General features: G+C 40.8%; 1 protein-coding gene across 2 annotated transcripts in view; it reads right to left on the bottom strand.

Annotated features, from left to right (window-relative positions):
• The window catches only part of PLCL1 (phospholipase C like 1 (inactive)), a 246274-nt gene that overhangs the window by 198147 nt on the left and 21606 nt on the right, over window positions 1–26521 (bottom strand). The window contains exon 1 of one of the 2 annotated variants that reach the window (XM_072979311.2): window positions 1660–20009. The exons of the other annotated variant lie outside the window; for it this stretch is intronic. Within the exon in view, the coding sequence (XP_072835412.2) occupies window positions 1660–1800 (141 nt within the window). The 5' untranslated portion in view covers window positions 1801–20009. Of the gene's footprint in view, window positions 1–1659; window positions 20010–26521 lie in introns of those variants that run through there. 2 annotated transcript variants of the gene reach the window in all.

Consider the following 26521-nt stretch of genomic DNA (forward strand, 5'->3'; position numbering starts at 1 on the left):
AAACTGAAAGAGGCCATGCCATTACAAAAATGTAATGGTTTTAAACTGATTTCCAAGAGATTTTAGTGATCTTAATCCTAAAGAAAAAGCTGAAGAAACTAATGTAACACTAATCACTGTTTTCTTTTAGGGTAATAGGATTTTGATAGCCTGTGGATCTTGAACGGGTACTTCTCCATTGAACTTCCATGATACGTCAAATAGATCTGCCTAAGTATTTCAACTACCCACATATTTTGTATACTATGTTGAAGTACATATTGATAATATTATATTCTGCTTTGTAAAAACAGAACATCAGAAACATGTGCAGTGTTATCTCTTAACCATGATTCAATGGAAATCTGAAGACCACATACATCCCCAAAGAGAGGATATAATAACATTTAGGCCATTACACCCAAGACTCTCTGCACATGCTCATGACATCCAGATTCAGTTCTCAACATTGTTGAACTGGAAAACAGGAAACTACCTTGTCTCAGTTCAGACTATGGGTGCCCGTAAATCAGCACAGCCACCTTCTAATCTAGGGCTTCAGGCGGTGTCTTTCCTAACCCCAACTGGAGATGCCAGTTCATGGCAGTTTGTGGAGTTTCTGGCCAAGCTGTGATTCTGAACTAGAGACTCCCGTTTTTTAACCGTGCATGCTGAACCACCACCCTCCAAGATGAACAAATGGGAGAGGCAGAGAGAGACAGAACAAGGGACAAGAGACAGGGGCAGTGATGAATATACACAGCCAGGAACAATGTTACTAGATAGGCCTTCACCAACAGACAGAACAGACCTGAGTATTATCAATCAGCATTTCATTCCCCATGCAGTCCACCTGCAGGCAGAGATAAAAACAGTAGGAGGCTAAAGGATTGTACATTTTCAAGGGCAGTCAGTGAATTGAGGAGGGCTGCCTTTCTCACTGATGCCTTTTTAGTAGAAACCCAAAGATACCAGCTTATCTCCCTTCTATTCCCACGCTGTGCAACCTTTATCATGCTTTGTAGCCTGCCTCGAAATTTCGAAGCAAATAACTGCTATCGTTAACACCTTGCAGTCCCCAGGCCAAAGTCAGCTTTTTAATAGCTGACATCCGCAAAAGTGCAGGGTAGGGGGGGTCCTGCATCCAAAAAATATATACATCTGAACTTTGAAAAATAAATTACATTTAACTTGCAATTGTTATAATGAATTCAGCATCAAAAGCAGAAAGATTCTCTAAGCAAGTCCCATTGTAATCAAATCAGATTTCCTTCCAGGTAACCTGGGCTGGAAGGTACAGAAATGTCTAACAAACCTGTAAACCATCAGTTAATTTCTCGCGCCATAGCACAATCCTAATGCATTTTTAGCTGGAAAAATTCTGCACTATGGAGATCCTGGTCAACTGGATCCCAACGTGTTGGTGACCCTAGAAGGATTTCTTAGATACAGTACATGAGGTATTTAATGAGAAGCTTTCCCAGTCCCCCAAACACCAGTGAATTCCCATGGCCAAACAATTATTGGTGCCTAAGTCTCCTGACTCCTGACCTGACACTCTGTCCACTATACAGTGGTGTCTTGCTTAACGAGGATAATCTGTTCCAGTGAAATCGCTGTAGAGCGAAAGCCTCATTAAGCGAAATAAAAAATCCCGTTGAAATGGGCTGAATAACTCACCGTCCAGCAAAGATCCTCCATAGGGGTGGCCATTTTCGGTGACTGTAAAGCGAGGAATCCATCCAAAAACACAGCAGGGAGCCATTTTGCACAGCGGGTGGCCATTTTGAAGCCGCCGATCAGCTGTTTTAAAAACGTCATCTAGCGAAGAATCGGCTCCTGAAGTAGGGAACCGATCGTCAGGAAGCAAATTTTGCCCATTAAAACATCAGTTTGCGATCGCAAAAGCGATCGCAAAATAGTCATTGTACGTCGGTTTTGTCGTTTAACGAGGTAATCATTAAGCGAGGCGCCACTGTACTAGACTGGCTTGAAGGGGGGTTGCAATGGCCCATCTGTTCTCCTTTGGTGTCAAAGAGCACGGGAAGTTGCAAGATTTGCATCCACAACTGTGGGAAGAAACAAGATGGAACAGAGGAAATGAACTATCCAAGGCTTTCAACATTCTAGTTTTTAGGGTCTTTTAATTTGCTACAATCCATTCCTTCAATCTCTGGGTTCTTTAAAAAAATTATTAGATCAAAGAAGCATCTCCCTCATCCCTGGGAGGCAGGAAGGCAAGATCACACAGTCTTTCTGCAGACCTCTATTTTTTTCCTGACATAGGGCAACCATCACCTTTCTGAAAGCAGAGGAGCACTAGAATTTTTAGTATTCTAACCTAAAATGTAAAAAGGTGGGGAGCTGAGCAAAAGGAAGCTACAGACTTTGAAGAGAAATGCCTGCCGCCACCACTGCCTCTGACATCTTGTATGTTTTTAAACTTTCTTTTTTAAAACAGGGGAAGCACTGTAGGGTGCAGTGCAGTCACACCCTTCCTGCTCTTCCCCCACTATAAGATAAAAGCCCAGGATCATGCTTAAAAGGATTTTTTTTAATGGCATGTTTCTGAGGAGGAGGTGGGACAAAATTCAACAAGAAGGGGGGAGAAAACAGTGGTTGCAGAGGGAAAAACAAGATCTGGGAAGTCAGCCAAAAAAACCCAGCTCATCCCACTTCATACTGGATGGTGGGGAAAATATCAGGCATTTCAGACACCAATCAGGTACATTTTTTTGTGTGTAAAACAGATGCCCCATCAGGATGACACCAAAGTGTCAAGAGAAGTGCAGCCTCAAAAATGCTGTTCACTGAAACTGCTACAATACCATTTCACTTCCAGCTAAAATGTCAAGCTAAATTAAAGACATGTCCAGGCCACAGTTTGGGAATAACTGGTTACAAGCAACAAATTAGCTTGTTAATTCCAACCTATCATTCTATCAGTATTTATAATCACATCTACAAAAACCCCCAAACAAGGAGAGGGGGAAAAAAACCCATGGAAAAACCTTTGCGTAAATGAGGCTACAAATGAAAAGCAAGAGCAGAGACAGCATGGTTTCTTCAAAGGGCTCTTGATCACTGCCACTTCAACAAGGATATTTCTTCTCTTTTATTCCTGATTTGCAATGGTTTGAACTGCTGGATGGCTCAGTGGTTTAGGTATCTTGTAGAGCCAGAGGTTGGGAGTTTGATTCCCCTCACTGTGGCTCCCTGACAGGGACTGGCCTTGATGATCCATAGGGTCCCTTCCTGCTCTGCAGTTCTAAGGTTATATAATGGTTTAAAGGAGCCAGGGTTCACAGGGTCAAAGCCCTGGAACTTTCTACTATTAGGGAGTATGTATTATATAATCCACTATCTCCTTCAGACTTCTTTGCCCCTCTGGGTTTAGCTGCAATCCTCACAGTATCTGGAAAATAAACAGGTTATTCTACGAACCACATATTGTTGCAGGCTATCCCAGCTGTAATGAAAAGTTTGTGAAGCAAAATTGATCTTGAATGGGTAATTAAGAGCCATCAACTTTACAAAAGACCCGATTCTCATTTGTTGATAGGGTCTGATCCAGCTGCCGGCATTTTTGGACTCTCCTCAGTGGGCTCCCTTCTCACCACCATTTTGAAAGCTTACTGAGGAGAAGAGAGAAAAAGAACTTGGTTGATAGCCCTGTGACTCTGCACCATTTCCATCACAAAGTACGTTTTCTCTCCACTGTGTTACTTACCTCCAAGCCTAGGAATAGAACACTTTTAAATTCAATACAGGAACCACCACCACCCTAACCCTTTCCTCCTCTCCTTATTAGTAATATATCATTACCACAACAGTGTTAGGCCTGGGATCCAGCTAGTTTTGCCGTGGTTCTGTGGCTTTGCTGTTGTTATCCTTAACATAAAAATCAGTTTCAGTCCTGGATTAGAACAAATTATCTTCCTAAAAGAAAGCAATAAAAACCTCACAACTTTAAATAGGTGAATCAGTTCTAGCTATGTATGTACCCAGCACTGTTTTGATTCATTCTTCCAACCAAACGTTCTAATCATGTTCATAGTAAAACATGATCATGAATTGACTGGATTCTTTAGTTTCTCTCCTACTGCAGCGTTCAGGCATAGATCACTTTTTTCCTTCCCACAGTATCCTAGATTGTCATTCCCTGAAGACAAATATGTGACAGAACCTCCTTTCAAGGCATAACACTTGAAGCAATATGGAAGATGTCTCTCTGGTTTGTGAGGGTTTATATAAACATATATGTTATCATTTGATATGAGGTGATATGAACTAACACAGGTTCAAAAGAAAAGCCACCAGTTTTCATGCCAAGTATTTTCATGTGCCAAGAGACCTACCATGTAAGAAATTACATCCATTTGTATTCTCGGGCCTACGAACGACAGCTACCAGTTACCTTTACGAAGCTTCAAAAAGTCTGTGAAGGATATTAATACAATCTTTCACACTCCTGCTGAATTAATGGTACAGGATTACCATCTGAATATTGCTGCTTCAATAGAGCGTTGATGGCTCCCACGTTTCTAATGGGTATGTTATTCCACTTAATGGCTCCACTCAAGCTCACCTCCAGGTTTGCTATTTTTATTGCTGTGCGAACCTTGTATACGCAAGAGGAATTATGTTGAGAAAACATGTACTGTATATCAAAACACACACACTTTATTTTTGTGAAAGTGACATAATGATGTGACAAGGATCTGGTATTCAAAACCGGAGATTGATTCACATGTAGGCCCATCTTTTATTTAAAAGAAACCCTGACATTTCATCTTAAACCAGAGTTCACTCAACACACCAATCTTGTAGGAAGCAGGAGCCCTGGACTGCTTTGAAATTTCAGAAATAATTACCAACAGCAACAAGCTAGGTCAAGAATACAGTGATCAATCAAATGGCAATTCAAGACAATGATGAATGGGAAAGAAACAGATCCACTGAACACATCAGAAAACTCTTCAGAACAATAAAAATAATCACTTTCCATACCTAATGCTACATTAATTGAAAATTAACACATACTGTACTTGGTGGTCTGGTGATGAAAGCAAAAAAAATACTATCGCAAATATCAAAATATCACTTGCTCAGTACATACCCCTTATCTTCAAAATGCAGAAGGAAGAAGTAAGCTAGACAGAGCACCCATCTCTGTTCCAGGTCTCCATTACATAATATTATGTTCCAGTGCCAAAAGCATTCTGATCCAAAATATTTTCCTCCCTAAAATGACAACCAGAATGATCCCACTCCATGTACAAAAGCCATCAGGTCTGGCAGATGAATATTTCTTCCACAGTGACATTCCACCATACCTGAAGGCAGTAGGCTGAGCTTAGAGCATGCAAGGCAGGCCACTAAGTACACAAGGCTTTCCTCCAACCTCTCACTATCTTCTTACCTAGGGCTAACATTCCACTGTGCGCAATGGTAGGGCCAGCCCCGACCGCAATCAGCCAAGTAGACCATCTCTTAGTTATTTTCAGATTAAAGCACGAAAGTGAGGTGCACCTTTAATAAAATCCAGTCATCAAGGTAAAATATAATGGAGGTTTGTGGTGCAGTGGTTAAACTGCTGTACTGCAGCCAAAGCTCTGCTCATGACCTGGGTTCAACCCCAGGTAGCCAGCTCAAAGCTGACTTAGCCTTCCATCCTTTTGCTATCAATAAATTCAGTACCCAACTCCTTGGGGGAGGCAGCTGTAGTCAGCATAATTAAATTGAAAACTACCCAGAGAGAGCTTTAAGCATTATGGGTTGGTATATACCCTTCTCCCAAATCACTTACTGCTTCAGTACATTATTTTACCAATACTAGAATAGATTGTTCTGACAATGGTGATGCATTGTGACAGAAACGCCTACTGTATTTAACCATTTATTTCAGAATAGCTTCACTGGTCTGGGAGCCTTTCATCAGGCTGTAAAATGAGGGGTCAAAGGGAGGTGAGAGGCAGGTATGCTAAGACGCATCAGTAGAGACTCAGCCCTGTGCAAAAATGAGCCTTCGCCCTCAAGTATTACAAATGTTAATTGCTACATGCATTAAGTGTCAGCTGCTATGCCTGGCCATGTGGGAGAGGGAGTTTAAAGCCTTATTCATCATCTGTCATTCACAAACCATCAGGAACAGAAAAGCAGTACACTGCCTACTGGGATCCAAAAAGGTTAAAAATCACATTTTTTTCCCAAGTAAAAGGACTAAAACCTATCTATGACCATGAGTATCCACCCGCCCCATATCTCCTTGCTTGTAGCATACTGTCCCCAGAAAATATAACCATGGTGAATAACCTGCTATACCCAGAGGACTTTTGCACAACCAGCAGTATATTTTCAAAAGGCTCAAGCATTTCATCAAGTTTGTGACACTGTGAGGTTTTTTTTAATGATTCTAGCCTCGTATCTACATAGATTACTTTAGAAACCCATTGGTAAATAATATTTATTTGGTGTACTGGGGGGCAAAACTGAACTTATGAACTGAAAGATTGCCATATTGTCAAGAGGAAATATTGTTATAAGATAACAACTATGACCGAGAAAGAACATTGTAGTGGAATGGGACACACTGACACAAGGAGCAATTCCAACTCTTGAAATGAAACGATATGATAACAGATGGAACCAGAGAGTTCCCTTCTATTCAGCACTGGTTAGGCCTCATCTTGAGTATTGTGTCCAGTTCCAGACACCACACATCAAGAAGGATGCTGACAAACTGGAACAAGTTCAGAGGAGGCCAACAAGGATGATCAGTGGGCTGGAAACCCTATGAGGAAAAACTGAAATAACTCAGTATGTTTAGCTTTGAGAAAAGAAGACAGAGAGGTGATATGATAACAAAGGCTGTCATTCAGAGGACCGGCAAAATCTGTTCTCCATCATCCCAGAGTACAAGACATGCAACAATGGGCTCAAGTTACAGGAAGCCACATTTATGTTAAATATCAAGAAAAACCTCCTAGCTATTAGAGCAGTAAGACAATGGAATCAATTACTTTGAGAGGCAGTGAGTGCTCCAACACTGGAGGCATTCAAGAGAAATTTAGACAACCACCTGGCAGATATCCTTGGATTTATATTCTTGCATTGAGCAGGGGGGTGGACTTGATGGCCTTATAGGCCCCTTCCAATTTCATTATTCTATGATTCTATAACAGGGATGTGGCTAAAGGCTAACCTTAGTACAAAAAGCAGTCTGTTTACCTGAGCCACCACCATACCATTTTCTTACAACTCTATGCCTGTCAGGCACACCTGCATCTACATCCACAAGCAGGGTTTAATAATGAGTTTAATTTTTAAAAGTGCCTACAGAGCAGGTATCACGGGAAAGTAGATCCAGACTCAGGCCTAGTCAACTTGGGCTCAGATCATCTGTCAGAATGCTTCTTCCCTGGGACCTTACAGTCTTCATCAGAGACCCTGTTACGTATATCCTCCCACCTCAGATTCAGAATGCAAAACAGGGCCTTCTGCGTAGCATCGCCCTGGATGTATACTTCTCCTGGAAGGTTAGATAGGTCTTGTCACTACTGAACTTCAGACTAAAGTTTGGAACAAATAATTAGCTACTTGTAATTAATTCCTTGAAGACAGAGCAGAAGTTTTACTTTCTGTTCTCATGCTTGGTCGCAAGAAAGTATGGAGTTCAATGGGATTTGCATCCAAACATCTCTTTAAAAGCCACTTATCTTTAAAAAAAAGCTTTTCACAAATATTTCAGAAGCCTTTAACAAATATTTAAGAAATCCAGTTATTTGATTAAGCTTTTCTTGTGGAGACTTTGCTTGTTTGAGTGTAAGTTGCCAATCAGTAGACTCTCATTGGATTACACCATGCTGCTGAACTCTGGCACCTGGAACAAAGCAACATGAAAAATAAACCTAGCTTCCAGGAGGGATGAAAAAGTGCAAGACGTCATGAAGAAAGTCACTCTACAAGTGAGACAGGAGGAGTACTATGTGGATGGTGGGAAAATAGGGATAACATTATTGCTGCACCCAGCACATTAACATAAACACACATTCTAGCTGGAAAAGCCCTGCGACCAAATTGTCTGGGCTACTTGGAGTTTAGGTCCAAAGAAGAAAAATCTCCAGCCTCCATATGACATAAAATACAGTACGGATAATTTACCTTCTGTTTCTCATGGCCTTTGACCACTTTGAGAAGCTGATTACAGATATTTTTTTTATGAGAATCAAGAAGTATCAGGCAAGAGGAGAAAGTGTCAGGAAGAGGGAGGAACTAAAGGTGGAAGGGTTTCTATTTTATATGAGAAAAATGTAGACTGAAAATGTTCTATTTAGTTACACTTGAGAAGGCTGCTGTTGCCTGTGGAGGCCGTGAGAACTTTGGTGCTACAGTTCAACTTAAGCCATAAAAGCCCTGGCTATAAGTCTATGTTTGGTTTCTGTGCAGAATAAAAAAGCAATGTTTGGCATAAATTAAACTTCTAACACAACAGCAGCCTAACACTGATGGGAAAACATAAATTTAGTGTCCTGTTCTAACACCAACATCCTAATAAAAATGTCAGCAACCCCTTTTCCAACTGGATCTATTAATCATCCGCTCTTCGTTATTTTTCTCAAAGTCATCCTTAATATGAACAAAAAGGATGAAGAGGAACTGCTGCGTGGAGAGGATGGCTGAAAGGGCTTAGAATGTATTCCAACTTTTCCCCATCACTGTTTATAAATTCTCCTTACAAGTATTTAGGATTAGAGGTTTAAAAGACACTTTGGAATCCAATGCAGAAAGCTAGTTTTATAAATTTACAAGGAATTAGACAACTGAACACTCACAAGGAAGGAAAAGGGACAAAAACATGGTGGGTGAGAATACAACAGTGAAAGGGAAAAATATTTGTTTGTTCGTTTATTATTTCTACTTCTATACCACTCCATTAGTGTTATCACTAATCATGGTTTGTGTTTTTTTTTAAAAAACACCCACTAACCTGAATGCAACCCACCAGTGATCACATACTGAAGTCTGGTGTTAGACCTGAAAAGTCCCACTGCATTTGTTGTCCCAGGAACACCAACAATAACAGAAGAATTACTGGGCCCATAGAGGATCACCATACATGGTCAGAGGAAGGCGTTCAGCTCTGTGGGTCACAAGAAAGCTGTGTAAGTCTATGTTGGCCTTTGCTGAATAAGGTAAAGGTAAAGGTTCCCCTTGACAATTTTTGGCCAGTCGTGTTCGACTCTAGGGGACGGTGCTCATCCCCGTTTCCAAGCCATAGAGCCAGCGTTTTGTCCGAAGACAATCTTCCGTGGTCACATGGCCAGCGCGACTTAGACACGGAATGCTGTTACCTTCCCACCGAGGTGGTCCCTATTTATCTACTTGCATTTTTACATGCTTTCGAACCGCTAGGTTGGCGGGAGCTGGGACAAGCGACGGGAGCTCACTCCGTCGCGTGGATTCGATCTTACGACTGCTGGTCTTCTGACCCTGCAGCACAGGCTTCTGCGGTTTAGCCCACAGCGCCACCATGTCCCCCTTTACTGAATAAAGTTTTCCTAACTATTTACCCTAACAAGGATTGTGCATATGCTGCACAAAATTAAAAACAAAGTCTGTTGCTTTTGTTTTAAAATGTGCAGAATTAATATTTTGTATAAGGATTTAAATATTAGACTTTGAGGATGTTGTAAGTGGTCCTTTCCAAAGACACAGTGACTACAGGCCAACTCCTTTGGCTCACGGTTTAGTACAGTGAAAACCGAATTTGTGTTTCCTTAGACATTCTGCTGGCTCCCACTTGTAGTAACTCTGTTACAATGCCCAACTCACTGTTTCTAAATGGGATAAAATCCTAAGTAACGCATGTGCTAAAATTAAACACCCAAAAAGGCCACAAACAGCAATTTCGTGATGCTGAAAAATGATGGCAGCAGCTTACTTTGTCACAGCTTGGTATTAACAAGTAGTAGGTGGATCAATATGTTCATTTTCCTCCAGTATTTCCCATCTTGAGTATCATCATCACAAAATGTATTTAATTTGTACTATCAATTTCATTCCCTAAATATTTCGTATGCTGTGCAACAAAAACAGCCTCAGCACCCATACTTGAAGGCGCGCTGGGTGAAGACTGGCCTTTTGTTAGACCTGTTGTGCCGGCGCTGGCTTCTCATCAAACTGAAATGACACAGAAGGGGCACTTGGCTTGGTTTGCACATTATGAGCTGGTTATCTGTAATCATTATTTCCAGTCATTTTCATTGGCCATCTCTGTTTTGTTTCCAATCATCAGGTTTTCTTCTCCTCCAGCTCCTCTGGCATTAATATAACCAGCAAAAGTGGAAGGACACATCACTTTCATCAGTGTGTGCCACTTTTGGTAATGCTTGAAAGCCACATGCTCTCACTCTACCCACCCCACCTCCTTCCAAAAGCATCAACACGTTGGCAGTGTTATCTGAACAAAACAGCTAATTATAATAGACCTCTTGACTCAGCCTGTGGTGTTCAAGAGAGCAGAAAATCCTGCTGTATTTTAACTTTGTACCATGTGAATATAAACACTATGACTCTTACGAAGAATAGACACTGCCTTGCTTCTAACACGTAAAAGGCACTAATGAAAGAAATACCTGTGACGAGTAACGGCCATAATAGGCCACATGCAGATGAGGGAGAATACAAAAAGGCTGAATAATGTTTTGTGCCTACTGGAGAAGTAATAGTTTGCACAGAAAGTCTTCAGGTTAACAATAACCTTGGGTCATTATAAAGATATTGCCTAATCCAGAACTTTGTGTCCCTATTTATAAATTATTACCCAAATTGCAATATTGTCAAAAGGTGCCACCATTTTTAAAAAGCTTGGTTATGTTGAGCCATTACCATGGTAATATCATTACTTTGTTTTGTGTAATGAGTAGCATTTACCTGTGACTCCTAACACGCTCAGGTGATAAGACCATTTTAGGGGGATTGGAGCCTTTTCTCATTTTTAAGCTTCATTTTGAGAACAACAGAACTGAAAGCAACATTGTTGCATAAGCATGATTGAAAATGAATTCCTTAACAACATTTTACCAACTCACAGTAACCAGTAAAGCAAACATGTTACTTTGGAGAACTAATGAGAAATGTCTAAAGGGTTATTATTCAAAAACAGTATTTCAGCCATTGAGAACAATACATGCTCTACATAAACACAACACAAATCCTTCACCACAGCTTTCCAAGGTTATTTTAGGGGAAATTCCCAAAGGAAAATGGCACATTATGTATAATCATGGGAGCCTGCAAAGCAAAGACATCCTTCTGCCAAGCTTTCTTTTTCTCTGTCAAGTTATGGCATCTCTTTTTGAATACAGCATGGAGGATCACTTATTCTCTATCATGACTTTATTTGTTTCCCTGATTCATCTTCACAACATTAGCTGGTGGTGGTGGTGAGAGGTTAAATATACACCAATGCGATTTCACACCATGGGATAGGGGGAAACGATTCTACAAATTATACGGAAGAACAACAATGGGGTGAAATATTCAGTGACAGCCTTCTGCCGACAGCCTTCTGCCGTATACAGCATGTGGTTCCACCCCTAAGTCATAGAACGAAACCTTGATACTCTATTAAACAAGGTGGCCATCTGCAGGTTTGTTTGTTTGTTTGTTTGTTTACCTACAACTCCCATTAGCCCTAGGCCAAATTGCTCTGCAATTTTATCCAAAAAAGGGCAACAAAGCCAGTAATTACAGTCTCGTATCTCTTTCAGGAATAAAGGAGAACAAAGAGGGAGCAAGGCTCTATAGCAGTGATTCCCAACCTTGGGTCCCCATATGTTCTTGGATTACAACTCCCAGAAACTAGCTGGCCAACACAGTTAGTGATGAAGGCTTCTGGAAGCTGTAGTCCAAGAACATCTGAGAAATCAATCTGAGAACCACTGCTCTCCAGGGATGTTGCAAGATTTATTATTTGCTATGCCATTTTCTCCAAGGGATTTAGGATAACATACAAAGTCTTTTACCCTCACAAAAAGGGCTTAGAAACTGTGGGTTTTTAAAAAGTAGTTTATTACTCATTAATTTATAAAAAATACTCATTGCTTTACTCATATCTATGAGTGCCACACTGATAGCATGTTACTACAGTTTTGTTATTTATTTATACATTTAAACTTTTAAATATAAAAATAGCCATAAATTGCACACAATTATGCCCCTCAAAACACTATTTAATTATGATAATTAAATATTAGTAATTATACTAAAAAAAGCGATCATACCACCAGTCACATTTTCTTTCACAAAAGAAATGTTGTAATGCCCTTGTCACCCCAAAAAGTATTGAATTACAAATGGCATTGTCTGATGAAGTGGACTCGTCCATGAAAGCTCACATTAAAAAAAATAATATATATTTATATCTATCTATCTATCTATCTATCTATCTATCTATCTATCTATCTATCTATCTATCTATCTATCTATCTATCTATCTATCTATATATATATATATATATATATATATATATATATATATATATATATATATATATAAAGATTTGCATAGAAAGTAAGGGTATGCTGTGAGGGGATGACTGTATGGCTGGTCATGCACAAGTGGAGGATATAGGGAAGTGAAATGTCCAAGTAAAATGGAATTATATCTTTAGGTTTCAAAACCATTTCATCCCTATCGCAACCAAAAGAACTGAACATTGACCCTTCAGTCTCCAACTGATTTCCCACAGCACAGAGACAAAGGCTAACGAAGAAGGGAAGGACAACTCTGGCCTCGTCTGTTCATAAAGGGATAGTTATAGATCTACTAACACCAACCGATCTACATCATATCGCTTGCAAGTCTTCTTTAGAGCTGCGTGCCCCTGCAGGGAAGGCATGAGAAGAGAGGGCCAAGCCAAGGAAGTCATGCTGCCGTCAGACCCTGAAAAGAGGCCACCTGTGATATACGTCTCCTGTGTTATCTTTTCTGACTTCCTGGATGCTGCTGTTTGAATGTTTTATAAACTGCCTTCATATCCATTGACAGAACGGAGGTACATAATGCAAATTAACACCAACAAAAATACAAAAACAGCAAGGGGAGATGAAGATAAGGGAATGAAAAGAAGAACCAGAGTGAGAACAGTATCATATACAACTAAAAGTAAAACAAACTAGATTAACTCTGCAATCTTTATGCGGATAAAATCCTCCCTCACAGTTCCTGACCCAAAGCGAGTGGAGTTGAGATTCTTTGTGAATAAAACTCAGAGATCTGGGAGTCTTTCCCTTTTTAAAAGCACTTGCGTACTAAACTGGGAAGAGAGAGAGAGAGAGAGAAACCCACATATTTTTCTCACCAGAGGATGATACATGGAGTTCTCCATTCTGTGTGTTAGCGGCTAAAACTAATTTACTGTCCCAGATGGTATTGTATAAAACCTAGCCTGAGGGACCCGACTATAAGAATTAACTAGATGCTCAGTAATTAAAACAGCTTCAGAGCCTAGTCTCTTTTGTATCACACCAGCCATTCATAAAGATTTCATCTTCCCTGGGACTTCAGCAGTAAATGCGGGCTAGTACTATTCAAATTGTGCAAATTTAATGCACCATTATTATGAATCTCAATAGTGTTTTCTTTTCCTAGTCAATAAAACCAACCTGCATAAAGATGGGGAAGCCCTATAAAATCCCACTAAAAACCTTCTAAACATGCAATTAATGGAATAATTAATCCCACCACTGATGAATTAATGGTGTCCGTTCTAAGCACCCAGCCGAGCCTTTTACTAGGCTGGACCAACAAACTGTTAATGTCTCCTTAAAAAAACAAAATGCTGAGGTTTTGTTTGACCGTCTGGTAAAGCAGCCTTGAGTTTTTGCATCAAGCTTTTCAAGAATTACATAAAGCCACAATTGTTTATTTGAACCAGAAATCCTACTGAAATTGAAAGGTGCTCTTTTCTACTATTTCTGAAATATTTCTGATGCTGTTTCATCAGTTGGGGAAAAGGTTGAAGGCAGTATACTGCCTAACATTTTGACACTTGTTTTTGACAGAAATGTGGCTAAAGCTACAGATTAAAAAGAAAACCGAGGAGGCAAAGCAATTAACGTTTCAGGATACTGAACTATGTTGTTCCTCCTTCAGACTTTGGCAAACAGTCAGCAAGGGCAGTGAACAGCACTCCATCTTTCCAAGTCTAGCAGGAGTGATGTATACTAAAAGAATTCTCAGGGCCCTTCATATCACATGCTGCAAAAAGGCAACTTCTTTCCCCACACATTTCTTCCTCCTCCCGGCAAATACACAGAGAGTTCCCTGCTTTAAAAAAGCAGCACAAAGAAATTGCAGCATAAACTGGTTTACATACAGATATGCATTTAGTTTTGGGTGTTTTGAACCATGTTTTATAAGCTCACAGACATTATTCAAAGGGGTTTTCAACTAAAATATCCAGAACTATCAAACAATACTGTAATAAAGAACAGGTCCAAGAGAGAAATGATTATTAATTTTAAATGGATGCTAAAAATGCATCAACATGAATTTGACCAAACTCCGGGAGGCAGTGGAAGACAGGAGGGCCTGGTGTGCTTTGGTCCATGGAGTCACAAAGAGTCGGACACGACTGAACGACTAAACAACAACAACAACAACAACAACAACAACAACAACAACAAATGCACCAATTTATGCAGGCTTTCCCCAGCTGGTAATGCTCTTGAAGATGCTGCCCAACTTTTTCATTATTATTTTTGTAGTGTTTTAAATTGCTTCAGATTCCACTGGATTATCTAAATTCTTGGTATTCTAATCTGTAAGATTTTACTATATTAAAATTGCAGGATTACAAAGGGACAAAACAACAAATGAACATAGGAATGAAACTAAAAATATTTTGTGAGTGAAAACATGACAAGGGCAGGAGCCAAACAGTCCTACATCCAAAGATAGGGCTATAGGGACACAGAAGGAGCACAGGCCATGATGGCAGAAAAATATTGATGGCTAAAAGTGCACAACTCAGTTTATCATACCATTTCTGGACACAACCGCCTTTATAGAGTGAAGCAAAAATTAAATTATTAGCAAAGACTTTTTGAACATTTTTATTCTAAACACCCCAGTTCTGATATCCAATAACAGTCTGGGAGTTTTGGACTGCAGCTATGGATCTAATTTTAATAATGTCTTATTTTATATTTTAAAAATGCAACCATCTAGAATCCTTTTTCTTCCAGCCCTCTTCTCCTAGCCCACTATTTGACTTTGCCTATAATTATGAACTGCTAAAACCCCAGCTACCACTCATACGTTGGAGAAGTCCCTCATGCCTCAAAATATATTTAGTAAAACAGTCCCACAAATCTCGCAATCTCTGTGCAAAATTTTAAGAGGCCACTTTTGTTTAGACTTGAATATTGTCAGGTATCTGATGTTAGATGTAATGAAATGTTGACAAATCATTGGGTTAGTAAGAGCAAAAAATTCTATTATGAAACATATTGAATAACACCCCATTATTCCATGGGATCTCCAGATTGCAGCTGCATGAGCGGGAGATCATCCTATTGAAAGCAATGGGCTTCTGCATCCACAAAAGGGTAGTAAGGACCATTTTATGAAAGCTTCAGAGAAAAACAACCATGCATAGTGGGCCATTGCAGCCATAGTGAAATAAAGAATTATCCTGTCCTTAATTTCACATTATGATGCACTTACTGCCAGGGACTGGAAGTGACATTCATGGGAACTGCATGACTGGCTCTGGATACTACACAACTTGAAACAACTAGGAGGCAACCCTTTGCTCCTTCTCCTTAGGCAATCAAGTTGCCCTGGGCCAGACCCAACCATCCAAAACCATTTCTTATTAAATAAAAGATAGAAATAACTTTCAGACATTGTGCATTGCCACTTGAAAACAATTTCTTCCACGAGAACAACTACTAAGAAGTAAACTTTTTTTAAAAAAAAAAGAAAAGCAGGATACAACGCAGCTAAACATAACTTAGTGATTGATAGAAATGTCAAAAACAGAGCACAGCAACAAGCAATAAAACAGGATTCTTCCAGTTATTTCAGTCATGGTTTACAATGACTAACGAGGTAAAGATGAAAGGCCAATTCACACAATATTATTTGTACCTCCACTCTCTCAGCCACAGCCTGTTTTTGGCTATATGAATACCTAAAGTAATGTGGGCAGGGTGATATAGAAAGTTGCATGACATGTGCATTTTTGGCACCACACAGCCAAAATTAAGAGCCGAGCTGGCTTCCAGACTTAGAACAGATCTGCTCAAAGATTTGGGCAGTTGTCCTTCTATGAAAGAGGCCAGGAATCTCCAATACAGCGGTGTCAGTGTCCTCACCAAACTACAGTTCCCCAGTTTTACTGTAATGAAGATAGGTCTGCCTACGAAACTACATATACAAATTCTGTACCATAGAATAAGGGTCCCTAACTCCCGGTCTGTGGGCCAGTACTGGGTTGTGGCCTTGGCAGGACCAGGCTGCAGAGACAGATCTCACTCCCCCTGCACACACACCCTCCGTGTACGCACATATGCTCCCCACATACACACACCGGCACATGCACACCCCGCCCATGGATGCACAGATGCGTGCACGCCCCACCTACATATGCACGGATGCACACACAGCACTCTCATATGCATGCACAAATGCCCTGCCCACCCACTCATGGATGCCCCACCTATGGACGTACGGACACACACACGCCCCACCCATGCATGCACGCATGGACGGTGATGTCCTGCACCCCACTTAACCGGTCCATGGTTCAAAAACAGTTGGGGGCCACTGCAATAGAAGAAAGCCAGAGGCACAGCCCTGTTATCACATCACCCTGGTTTCCACGGGAAATGTCTTACAGCACAGCTGAAGGTGCCATTTGCATTCAATCCCATAAGCTCTCCCTGATGAGGGCTTTTCTTCCAGTGATTGTGGGAAACCAACGGCACATTAAAAAATTAAGGGCAGGGGAGACAGCTTTCCTTCCATTTTCTACTATAATACAGTATTTAGAGAGACTCTCCCCACTTTCAAACTGCCCTTGAAACATGACCAGCCTAGGACCATTTGGCACTGGGGCAGTTCTTACTAAAGACCCTTTTTTCTCCCTTAGCTACCACGGGAACCTAATCCAATGAGGAACATTCTGCGGACAAGAAAGGGACACAGAGGTGTTTCCTAGTGGCTGGTGCTCCTACACTAATTGCGGGGGGTGGGAAGAGCCAGCTTTTGCAATTCGTACTTCAGGAACTAGATCTTTTTTCATCCCCATCAGCCACTCCTAATAAAACCTGGAAAAGCTAGTGTTTGAACAACAGGTCCAATCCTGGGAATTACAGTCCCATAAAGTTTTTTCCCCCAGTCCTGTTGTTATTGGCAACAAAAATATGGAGCCAACAGCATTGCCGTGCTTAAAGCAGTAAGAAGGAACGCTTCCAGCCTTTGCTTTTTGATGCCATTGTGTACTAAAAGCACAAAGACAGGCATGTTATCGTGCTTTCCACATTTTGCTTTCTGCCTGGTGCTCTCCCATACAGAAACCAGTTTAACACTAAAAAAGAAGGGCTAAGCAATACAGAGTGAAGAAAAGATACAAAATAAATTTAGAATGCATGACACTAGATCATTTGAGTACTATAAATTCCAAGCTAATAAAATGAATCTATAAAGCTGCATGAAGTTTATAGTAAATTTTTGGTAACGTAACTAAAATTGTATAAAAGATTAAGGTACAAAATCATTCTCCCTCCTCCACAAAAAACTCACTGACAATAAACAAAGTCGCAGCCTAAGTATAGCAATTAATAATAGGCTCTTTTTAAAAATAATTAATTCATAGGATGAAAATAATTGAACAGTACATAACAAGGTCAGCTGGCTGAATAGCTCAGTGACTTAGGTATCTGGCTACAGAGCCAGATGTTGGTAGTTGGATTCCACCTCATACCTCTCAGAGAAAGAATTGGCCTATGCAACCTTGGGCAAGCTGCCTAGTCCCAAGACACACACACACACACACACAGAGAGAGAGAGAGAGAGAGAGAGAGAGAGAGAGAGAGAGAGAGAGAGAGAGAGAAGAAGGAAATGGTAAATGGTAAATGATTTCTGAATACTCAATGCCTACAAAATCCTGGAAAGAGTTACCATAAGTCAGGATTGACTTATCAGCTCATTGTTGTGGTTGTGACTACTACATCACAAAGTAGATAACTGGTGACATCTAGATTCACAGACTCCTTAAAGCAAAATCAAGTGTGAACTGGGTCGTTTAAGCACAAAACTCATTCCACTCCGTTACGGCACCAAGTAATTACAAGAGATGTGTGAATAAAGATAAATGACCAAGAGCTCTATCTCTTTTGTGATGAATTCCGATAAATATGCAGGAGAGCTTTCAAGAAGATACATAGCTGAGGCTAGACCACAAGTTCAAATGACGCATCTTTAAAAATGCATCATTATGTTTGGCCTGCATAATTCCAAAGCAAAACTACTTCATCATTCTAATCTTTCCAGGGTTTCTCATGACATTGTGTAGTTGAATATTTTAATCATCCATTCACCTGCCTAAATTGTTAAGCCACAAGCAGGAAAGGAAGAAAAAAGTACAGAACAGAATGCTTCTCAAATAACTCTTTCACAGAGCCACTGTGCCTCACAGAAGAGCCAGCCTGGGTACTCTTAGGCAAGCTGCATCTTCCCAGATCACCCTCAAATGGTGGTTCCCTGGGAAGGGAAAACCACTGAACACTGATACAGAGTCGCCATAAGTTACAATACACTTGACAGCACATCATCATCATGTTTATGGTTATGTTTATAAATTAGCACAATTCAATGCTGACAGCAATTGAATTGTACCTAAGACGCAGCCAAAGGGATACATTCTGAGGCCACAATGCTACCTGTTTCCTCACAGGAAAAAAATGACACTGAAAGGGCAGGTTGGCTGGTACCAACCTCTTCTTGCAGGCAGGTGGCTTTTGCTTCGCTATTTTAAACACAGTTTGGGGAAGTGAGAATTTGCCTATTCACTGGGATAATTTCCTGATACAGGAAATGTAGTTTTCAAAAAATGAACCTCATAGCCATAGTATTTCATTTGTCACCTATCAAAGATGCACTCATTTTACTTTCCATAGCAAACTTGGGCGGTTGGGTGCCCACCAAACAGGAAGAGAACCAGGACCACCCAAAAATAAGGCAATGCATTTGGCCTTGTTTTGAGGAGATCTCTTTGGGTAAGTTTGTAGACTTTTCTTTTTAAAAATCAATGTTCCAGTGAGCTTCCAGAACCTTCAGAAGGTTGAGGGCCTAGTGGTAATATTACGGTGGTATCATCTAGATCAAGATTGTACTAAGAAGTCCCAATTTTTGCTATCTGTTGACAGCCGGAAGGGACAGTATGCCACTGCCCAGCCACAACAATGGTTATTTAAAAAAACAAAAACAAAAGTAAGATTTTCCCATCACGGGCAGCTCTTATTTTTTGCCATAGAGAAGAAAAGGATCTAAAGAAACCAGAGATCAGCCAGATTGTGCAGGCCTAGCTTTCTGTCTACAACCAAGAGCAGCTGAACCATGAAATACTGGGGGCATCAGTTAAAACAATAATGTAGGAGGTTGCCTCCAAAGAGCAGCAAAGGAACATTATGAGACAAGAAGAGAGACCTTGCTTCCCTTTTTCCCTTTAGAGAACGAGGAGTTTCATGTGGATTAAGATCACAAAACCAAACTAGTGAGATCACTTTTCTTCCCTCTCGCTGGACTAAGGACAGAGAAACAGATATTGCAGACAGCCTGAGATTAGAAAAGTATCCTTCAACTGCTAAGAGCATCTGGCTACACAACAGGAGTTTTGCTCAGCTCACGTACTTTGCAAATTGATTTTGCATATTTTGTGATTGGTCTTCACAACCTAAAGATATTGTATTTGCTGGCATATAAGACTACTTCCCCCCCCCTGAAAAACATGCCTCCAAGTGGGGGGGGTCGTCTTATACGCCGGGTCAGTGGTGGGATTCAGCTGGCCAACAAACGGTTCTGCAGAACCAATAATACATTAGCTACCGGTTCTGTAGAACTGGTGCGAACCTGCTGAATCCCACCACTGGCCAGGATCAGTGGTGGGATTTAGCAGGCCAACAAACGGTTCTGCAGAACCAATAATACATTAGCTACCGGTTCTGTAGAACTGGTGCGAACCTGCTGAATCCCACCACTGCGCCGGGTGCACTTCAGTACGGATAGACATAGCTGCCCATAGTGGCCTTCCGAGGCTCGCCTGGTGCTCATAGTAGCCTCCCGATGCCTGCCCACCTCATTCTACATACTGTCCAGTATCATGCGGTATCCAGCGCGGCCACAGCGAGCATCAGCAGCGAGACAGGGGTGCCAGCCTTTTCGACATGACTGGCCTGTTCTGCTCGGCGGGAAGAAGCGGCACTCCGGCCCGCCCCTTGTCTACGCAGAGCTCACACATGCGCACTTGTGCACTAGTGCCAGTCACAGGGAGATGCAGGGGCAGGCCGGAGGCACTGCGGTTGCACTGCGGCCATACAATGGTGACAATGAATAGCACCTTTTATTTGGTGTGCGGAAGGTGTGTGGAAGAGGGGGTAGTCTTATACAGCGAGTATATAACAAACTCTATATATTGAGTGGAATTGTTGGGGGGTCGTCTTATACGACCAGTCATCTTATACGCCGATAAATACGAGTAGGCCTCTTTTTAACTCTGGTTTCACAAACATGAAAGTCTGCCTGAATCCTGTCTCTATCACATTAATATCCTTTCTGCTCTGATTGGTGCTATATGTAACGTCTATTTCTGAACAAGGAGCTATATGCAACTCAAAACTTTATGTAACGAAGACGTATGAGCACAATACTGTAACAAAACTGTGAGATTAATCTACTTTGTAACATTAATATGGTCTGATTTCTGAACATATTAAAAGATGGATTGTAAAATACAGCAAATATGGATATTCATATTGCAAACCGTTATCCATCCTATTTGTTGAAGCTTCTTTGTTTCCGTGAAACGAGACATTTACTGGGCATCAGACTGCAGTTTACTGAGTTCCTCTGTCTACTAATTCTAAATTTGTATAATAAAACTTCTAACAGTGGAAATTTTTACATCTCACTTGTGCTTGTCTATTGCCAGAAAGCATAATCCTTTAAACCCAATTTGTGATTTTGCACTGCTGAGACACATAATGACATTTTCAAAATGCTTTCAAGTCAACTGACCTGTCTATTTGAATCACTACTTCATGACTGGAGCTTTAGTTATCACAAAGTCCTTTTTAATACAAACAGGATCAACGATTGAAATGCTTGAAAGATCTTATTGTCTGTGTCAGATTGGCATGGATTTTCCTCTTCTACTACATACTGAAACAGTAATGACTGGGCAAAAAAAACCACTGGGTTTCTACTGGAACGTCTACATTTGGAGCTGTTGTCATTTGAGTTCTGCTAAGACCTACACAGCTACAAAGGGCCCACATGGACCACCTAGAACATTCGGGCTCTCCTGTCATTCTTTGCGCTGTCATTGCTAATTCAGCAGTGCTCTCCAAGCAACAAAGAAGGGATGGAGCACCCTTCTCTGCTTGCTTAGTGCTGCCCACTTCTGTGCTGTTGTGGGGACTGGTCCCCAAAGAAGTAAAGTCTGCACAGGAACAGAAAGTCTCCTCTGTGAACATGTCATTTGCCGTGTTTAGAAAAAGACACTCTCCTTGCAAGATTGTAAATCTATGTGAGGGAAAAACATGAATAGGCCTTCTGACAGGGCACATATCCACAACTTCTACCAAGCACAAAGGCCAAACTAAAAAATGAAATTAACCCATCACTGCAAAGGGAACTCCATCAATAAAAAAATAAATACTGTATTTATTCTAACATTAGATTGTCTCAGTCCAGTTTGACAAATTAGTTTGCATTTGTTTGGTAACTGGTCAACATGGAGATGGGATGGCTTTGTTTGTACGTCTGATTCAGATAGCCCTGAAAGTTTTTCCGTGCCTGGAGGGATGACATAAGAAAAGGAAAGAGGCTTTACTCTTTGATTTGACCACTGAACCACTCCTAAATTTCAGGCTCATGCAGTTCCCCCAGAGTTTGGAAGTAATGTTAGCAGTAACATAATTCTTGTGATAATTTCATTTTTTTTTATTATAAGGGTTTAACAATGCTACTTTTGAAAAGTAATCTAATGAATAGAAACAAAAGTTATTTTACAAATAGTAATAAATAGTACCTTCTAAATTACTTTCAACATTTTCTCCTTAAGGATAATGCATTGTATTATCTCATTAAGGTTATTTCAATATATTATATTTTAAGGCATTTTTACAGCCATTTGTAGATGAATTTTTCAATGTCATTGACTCACCAGAATTTTTTTTAAATGTTACAGAAAATAATTGAAAAACAGTGAACAGAATAACAAATAATGGATTGTCTGGCTTGCTCAACATTATTATGCATAACAACTACTGTAGTTATTTTTTTTATACGCTGCAACAAGCAAGGAGAACCAGTAACATTTTAAAAGCAATCCTCCAAATTCTAGCATTTCCCATAGTGCACTGAAGATATTGTGCAAGCCAGATGTATCTATTCAATACTTTTAAGAGCCACAACAACCCTACATCTCATCCATCCCCCCCTTTTTTTTTTCTAAAGCCAGGCAGGACATACTGACAAATGACTGCAGGTACCACTTAATGCATACAAAGCCTCCACTTCTGTACAAATCTGAGAACACTACACATCTTAACAGAAGAATGTAAGTACGTACCTCCCCCCCCCCCGAGCAGTGTACAAAAGATCCTTTAAGCCACTAGAAAGGAAACCTAATCAGTAAGTGTATATAATGTGAATCAAATAAAACAGGTCAGGGCAGGGGTGTCCAACCTTTCACCTTCCCTGGGCCACATTAGAAGATGAAAAATTGGTTTGGGCCGCACATACATTTGGTTTGGGCTGCATGGGGGGGCAGCCCTAGCCGTCCTCTGCAGCCCCACTCCAAGCGCGCTTACTGGCAGCTGCAAGCTCAGACAGCAGAGGCTTCCAGCTTCGACTCCAGTGGCTTTATGGGGCCGGGAGGGGGTCCACTTATTGATGGGGACGACGCAATGCAGTCATGCAGCTCCCCTCCCGCTCTTTCCTTCCTTCCCTCCCCACCACCATTGTGACGTGCCCCAGCCGCATTCCGGCCGCAAGCGCCGGCAGTGTCACTTGAAACTTTGGAATTTCTTTTAAAATAAAAAATTGCACTGGGCCGCATTATGAGCTGACCTGGGCTGCATGCGGCCCTCCGGCCGCAGGTTGGACGAGCCTGGTTTAGGGTTTGTTGGTCTTTGCTTTCAGAAAGGGGGTACTGAGGCTAGAAAAAAGTGAGAGGAAGAACGGGAACGATGTCAAACCATAGCATGTGTCCGATGTACTCAACTTTTAATTAGCATGGTTTTTTAAAATTATTTATGGATTTTAAATATGTTCTGTAAACCACCTTTGGTTCTTGATGGGGGGAAAAGGTGAGAGAGAGAAAAATAGATAAATAGATTAAAACAATCTGGAGTTGCCAGCCATATTGATTTCACAGAGAATCAAGCAGCAACGCAAGCCCATTGGTTACAGTGGGACTTATTTCCAAGGGAACATGCATAGCTTCAGTACTAAAACTGGAAAAGACAGCTTTTTGGATTACAACCCCCAGAACTTCACAAATAGCATGCTTTTTGTCCATATTGGTTTGGGTGGGGGATCTCCTGGAAAACCAGATGTTCTTAGACTGCTATTATCAGAAGCCTTCACCACCAACTCTGCAGGCTGGAGGTTTGGAGAGTTTTAGTCCAAGAACACCTGGGTTACCCAAGGTTGGGAGTCACTGTCCTGGAACATGTAGTATATAAGATTCACTTTTCCAAACACTGAATCATACTACCTTTCAGTTGAAATCTGAGTTTTATTGAAGTGGATGAAAAAGGGGAGGGAATCTAATTATCACTAAGTAAAAAACAGATGTACAAAGAAATGTTTTCATTGACTCATGAAACAAAAGCAATATAATGAAAGAACTAAAATAGTGTGTTGATTTCTGGCTAGTGTGGGTCCATAGAAGAAAGTCATTTACACATAAGAAGTAGCACCTGGAATTTATAAGCATGTTAGAAATTTGAACCTTTCGGTTTAATCTCACTCCATGTTCAGCAGCAAATACCGTATTTTTCCGTGTATAAGACTATACTTTTGTCTAAAATCTTTAGACTAAAAATTGGGGGTCGTCTTATACACAGAAGTAAGCTAAGAGGGAAAAACAAGTGGAGGGGAGAGCAGGAATCAAAGTGATCCTGCAGGGCTTTGATCCCTGCTTTCCCCTCCACTTGCTAAGCCTTAGCAAAAAGAAAGCAGAGATGAAATTACTCCAGGAGGGGCTTAGCACAAAGGGATAAAGCACGGATCAAAGCCATCCTGCAGCACTTTGATCCTTTTTACCCTACATTTGCTAAGCCCCACTTAGATTTATTAATTTGGGTTATACTTGGGGGCGTCTTATACATGGAAAAATATTGTAGATGCCTATGATAAATCTCTGCCTGTATTGCACAGCCTGGAATATTAAATTTTTAGATTCCACCTCCTAAAATCCCCTAAGCTGTATGCCCCGTGGGTCTCAAAGTGGAACATTCTGGAAGACGTAGCCAAAAAGGTAGCTTTTCTAATCTAAGTAAGCCAACATAGAAGGACTGCAAATCATATGACAGACCATAAATGTATGGGTGCATTTATCTGGAAGAGAAACAGAACAGGCAAGAATCTTCTATAAAATATTACAAGGAGGAGAACATAATGAGTCAACTTTAGCCCACTGTGTTTCCGCTGCGATGCAAAGAGCAAGGTTATCAGCCTTGAACAAACTCATGGGGAAGTCATGACACCCTTTTAGCAAAACTGTCGTTTTAATCAAGGAGGCCACAGGCACAGGCCATTGAAAAGAATATAGACCAACTGAGGGAAATTTCGCATTCAGAAAGAGCTGGGGAAACACCTTGAGCTCTTTACTAGAGTGAGCATATCAGCATGACAGGACTACAGCTGCACCACAATGGCAAGCAAAATGACACTTTAAGTTGTTTTGTTTTGCTTTGCCACATCCTACATGGGTGAATAACAGATGTTTCCTTAATGGATGCTAACTAGCAGCTTTAATGCAAATAACATTCAATTGCCTACATATAGATGATCCTATCTGCAAGATTCTCTACCATTGGCAGAAGGGACTGGAAGAACCGGCTTTGAGGTTTGGGTGGATCAGGGCCATAGAACCTGTAGCCCTCCAAATGATACTGGACTCTAAACCCAGGTCAGCCTGGCAAGGGTGTGAGATGATGGAAGTAGTCTTTTATTATCACTGTGACAGCTATGGGTTCACCAGCCTACCGATACTCTTTGGACTGGTACCACTGTCCTTCATTTTGCACAGATCACTGACTTAGCACACCTTTAAAGGAAAGAGTGACAAACCCAGGGGCAACTTAGACTCCAAATGGAATACAATTCACAAGTTCCTGTAGTAGATATCTCAGAGAGTGAGACTGCTATGAGCAAGGGCAAGGCCCATTGCAAACAGTGGGATTTACTTCTAAGAAAATGCATACAGGATTGTGCTACTGCGGACCAAAAAAAGTCTGAAAAACAAGTCCACCCCTGACCTGCTACGAATGAGATAACCTGAATTTGCATTCCCATACTTGGGTTATAGGAAGCTACAGTTGCACCATCTTGTCCTTGATTTTAGAACTGTACTTGCCCATTCCAATATGGATCACAGGTCTTCATGTCCACCTTCATCTCTGTACACATCACCCTCACCCATGAGTATGTCAGTATCAAGCAATAATTGATGTAGTGAGTCTTCATAAGGCAGTTACAGCATTTGCCAGCACTCTTCCCCTCCCATCCAGAGGACAAATACTTCAGTCTTCTTGGAAACTGTGCAGCATACAGTGGTCCTGCATTCCCTGTCACTCTGCTGTCTGCTCTTCAGATTGCATTACACCAGCTGCTTTAGGTTGTTAATAAATTGCATGCTGACATTTTGAGGGAGAAAAAAGGATGAGCTTGTAGCCATTTCATGTTAGTGATAAATTAATTTGCTAGAGAAGAAAAATGAGTCTTGGAATTGTATGGGTTTTTTTAAACAAATAAATGAATTGCTGGGCACTGGAAGACAGGAAGAGCTTATGTGTGAAAAGGGGTTTGTTCGCTATTAATGGTTTCACGTTAAAGAGAGGGCAGGAGAACAAATTACTCAAGGAGGCCACTAGCTGACTGATAAAGTTCTATACTATGACAACCCTTTCTTAACCTGCTAACAGGATAGAACATGGATTCAGGGTACTTCCAGATAAGGAATTTATTGTGCAATCACACTGTTTCATTCACAGAGCTTGGGAAATTTACTTTTTT

Source organism: Pogona vitticeps, chromosome 1 (genome assembly GCF_051106095.1).
Source record: "Pogona vitticeps strain Pit_001003342236 chromosome 1, PviZW2.1, whole genome shotgun sequence".
Taxonomy (NCBI): domain Eukaryota; kingdom Metazoa; phylum Chordata; class Lepidosauria; order Squamata; family Agamidae; genus Pogona; species Pogona vitticeps.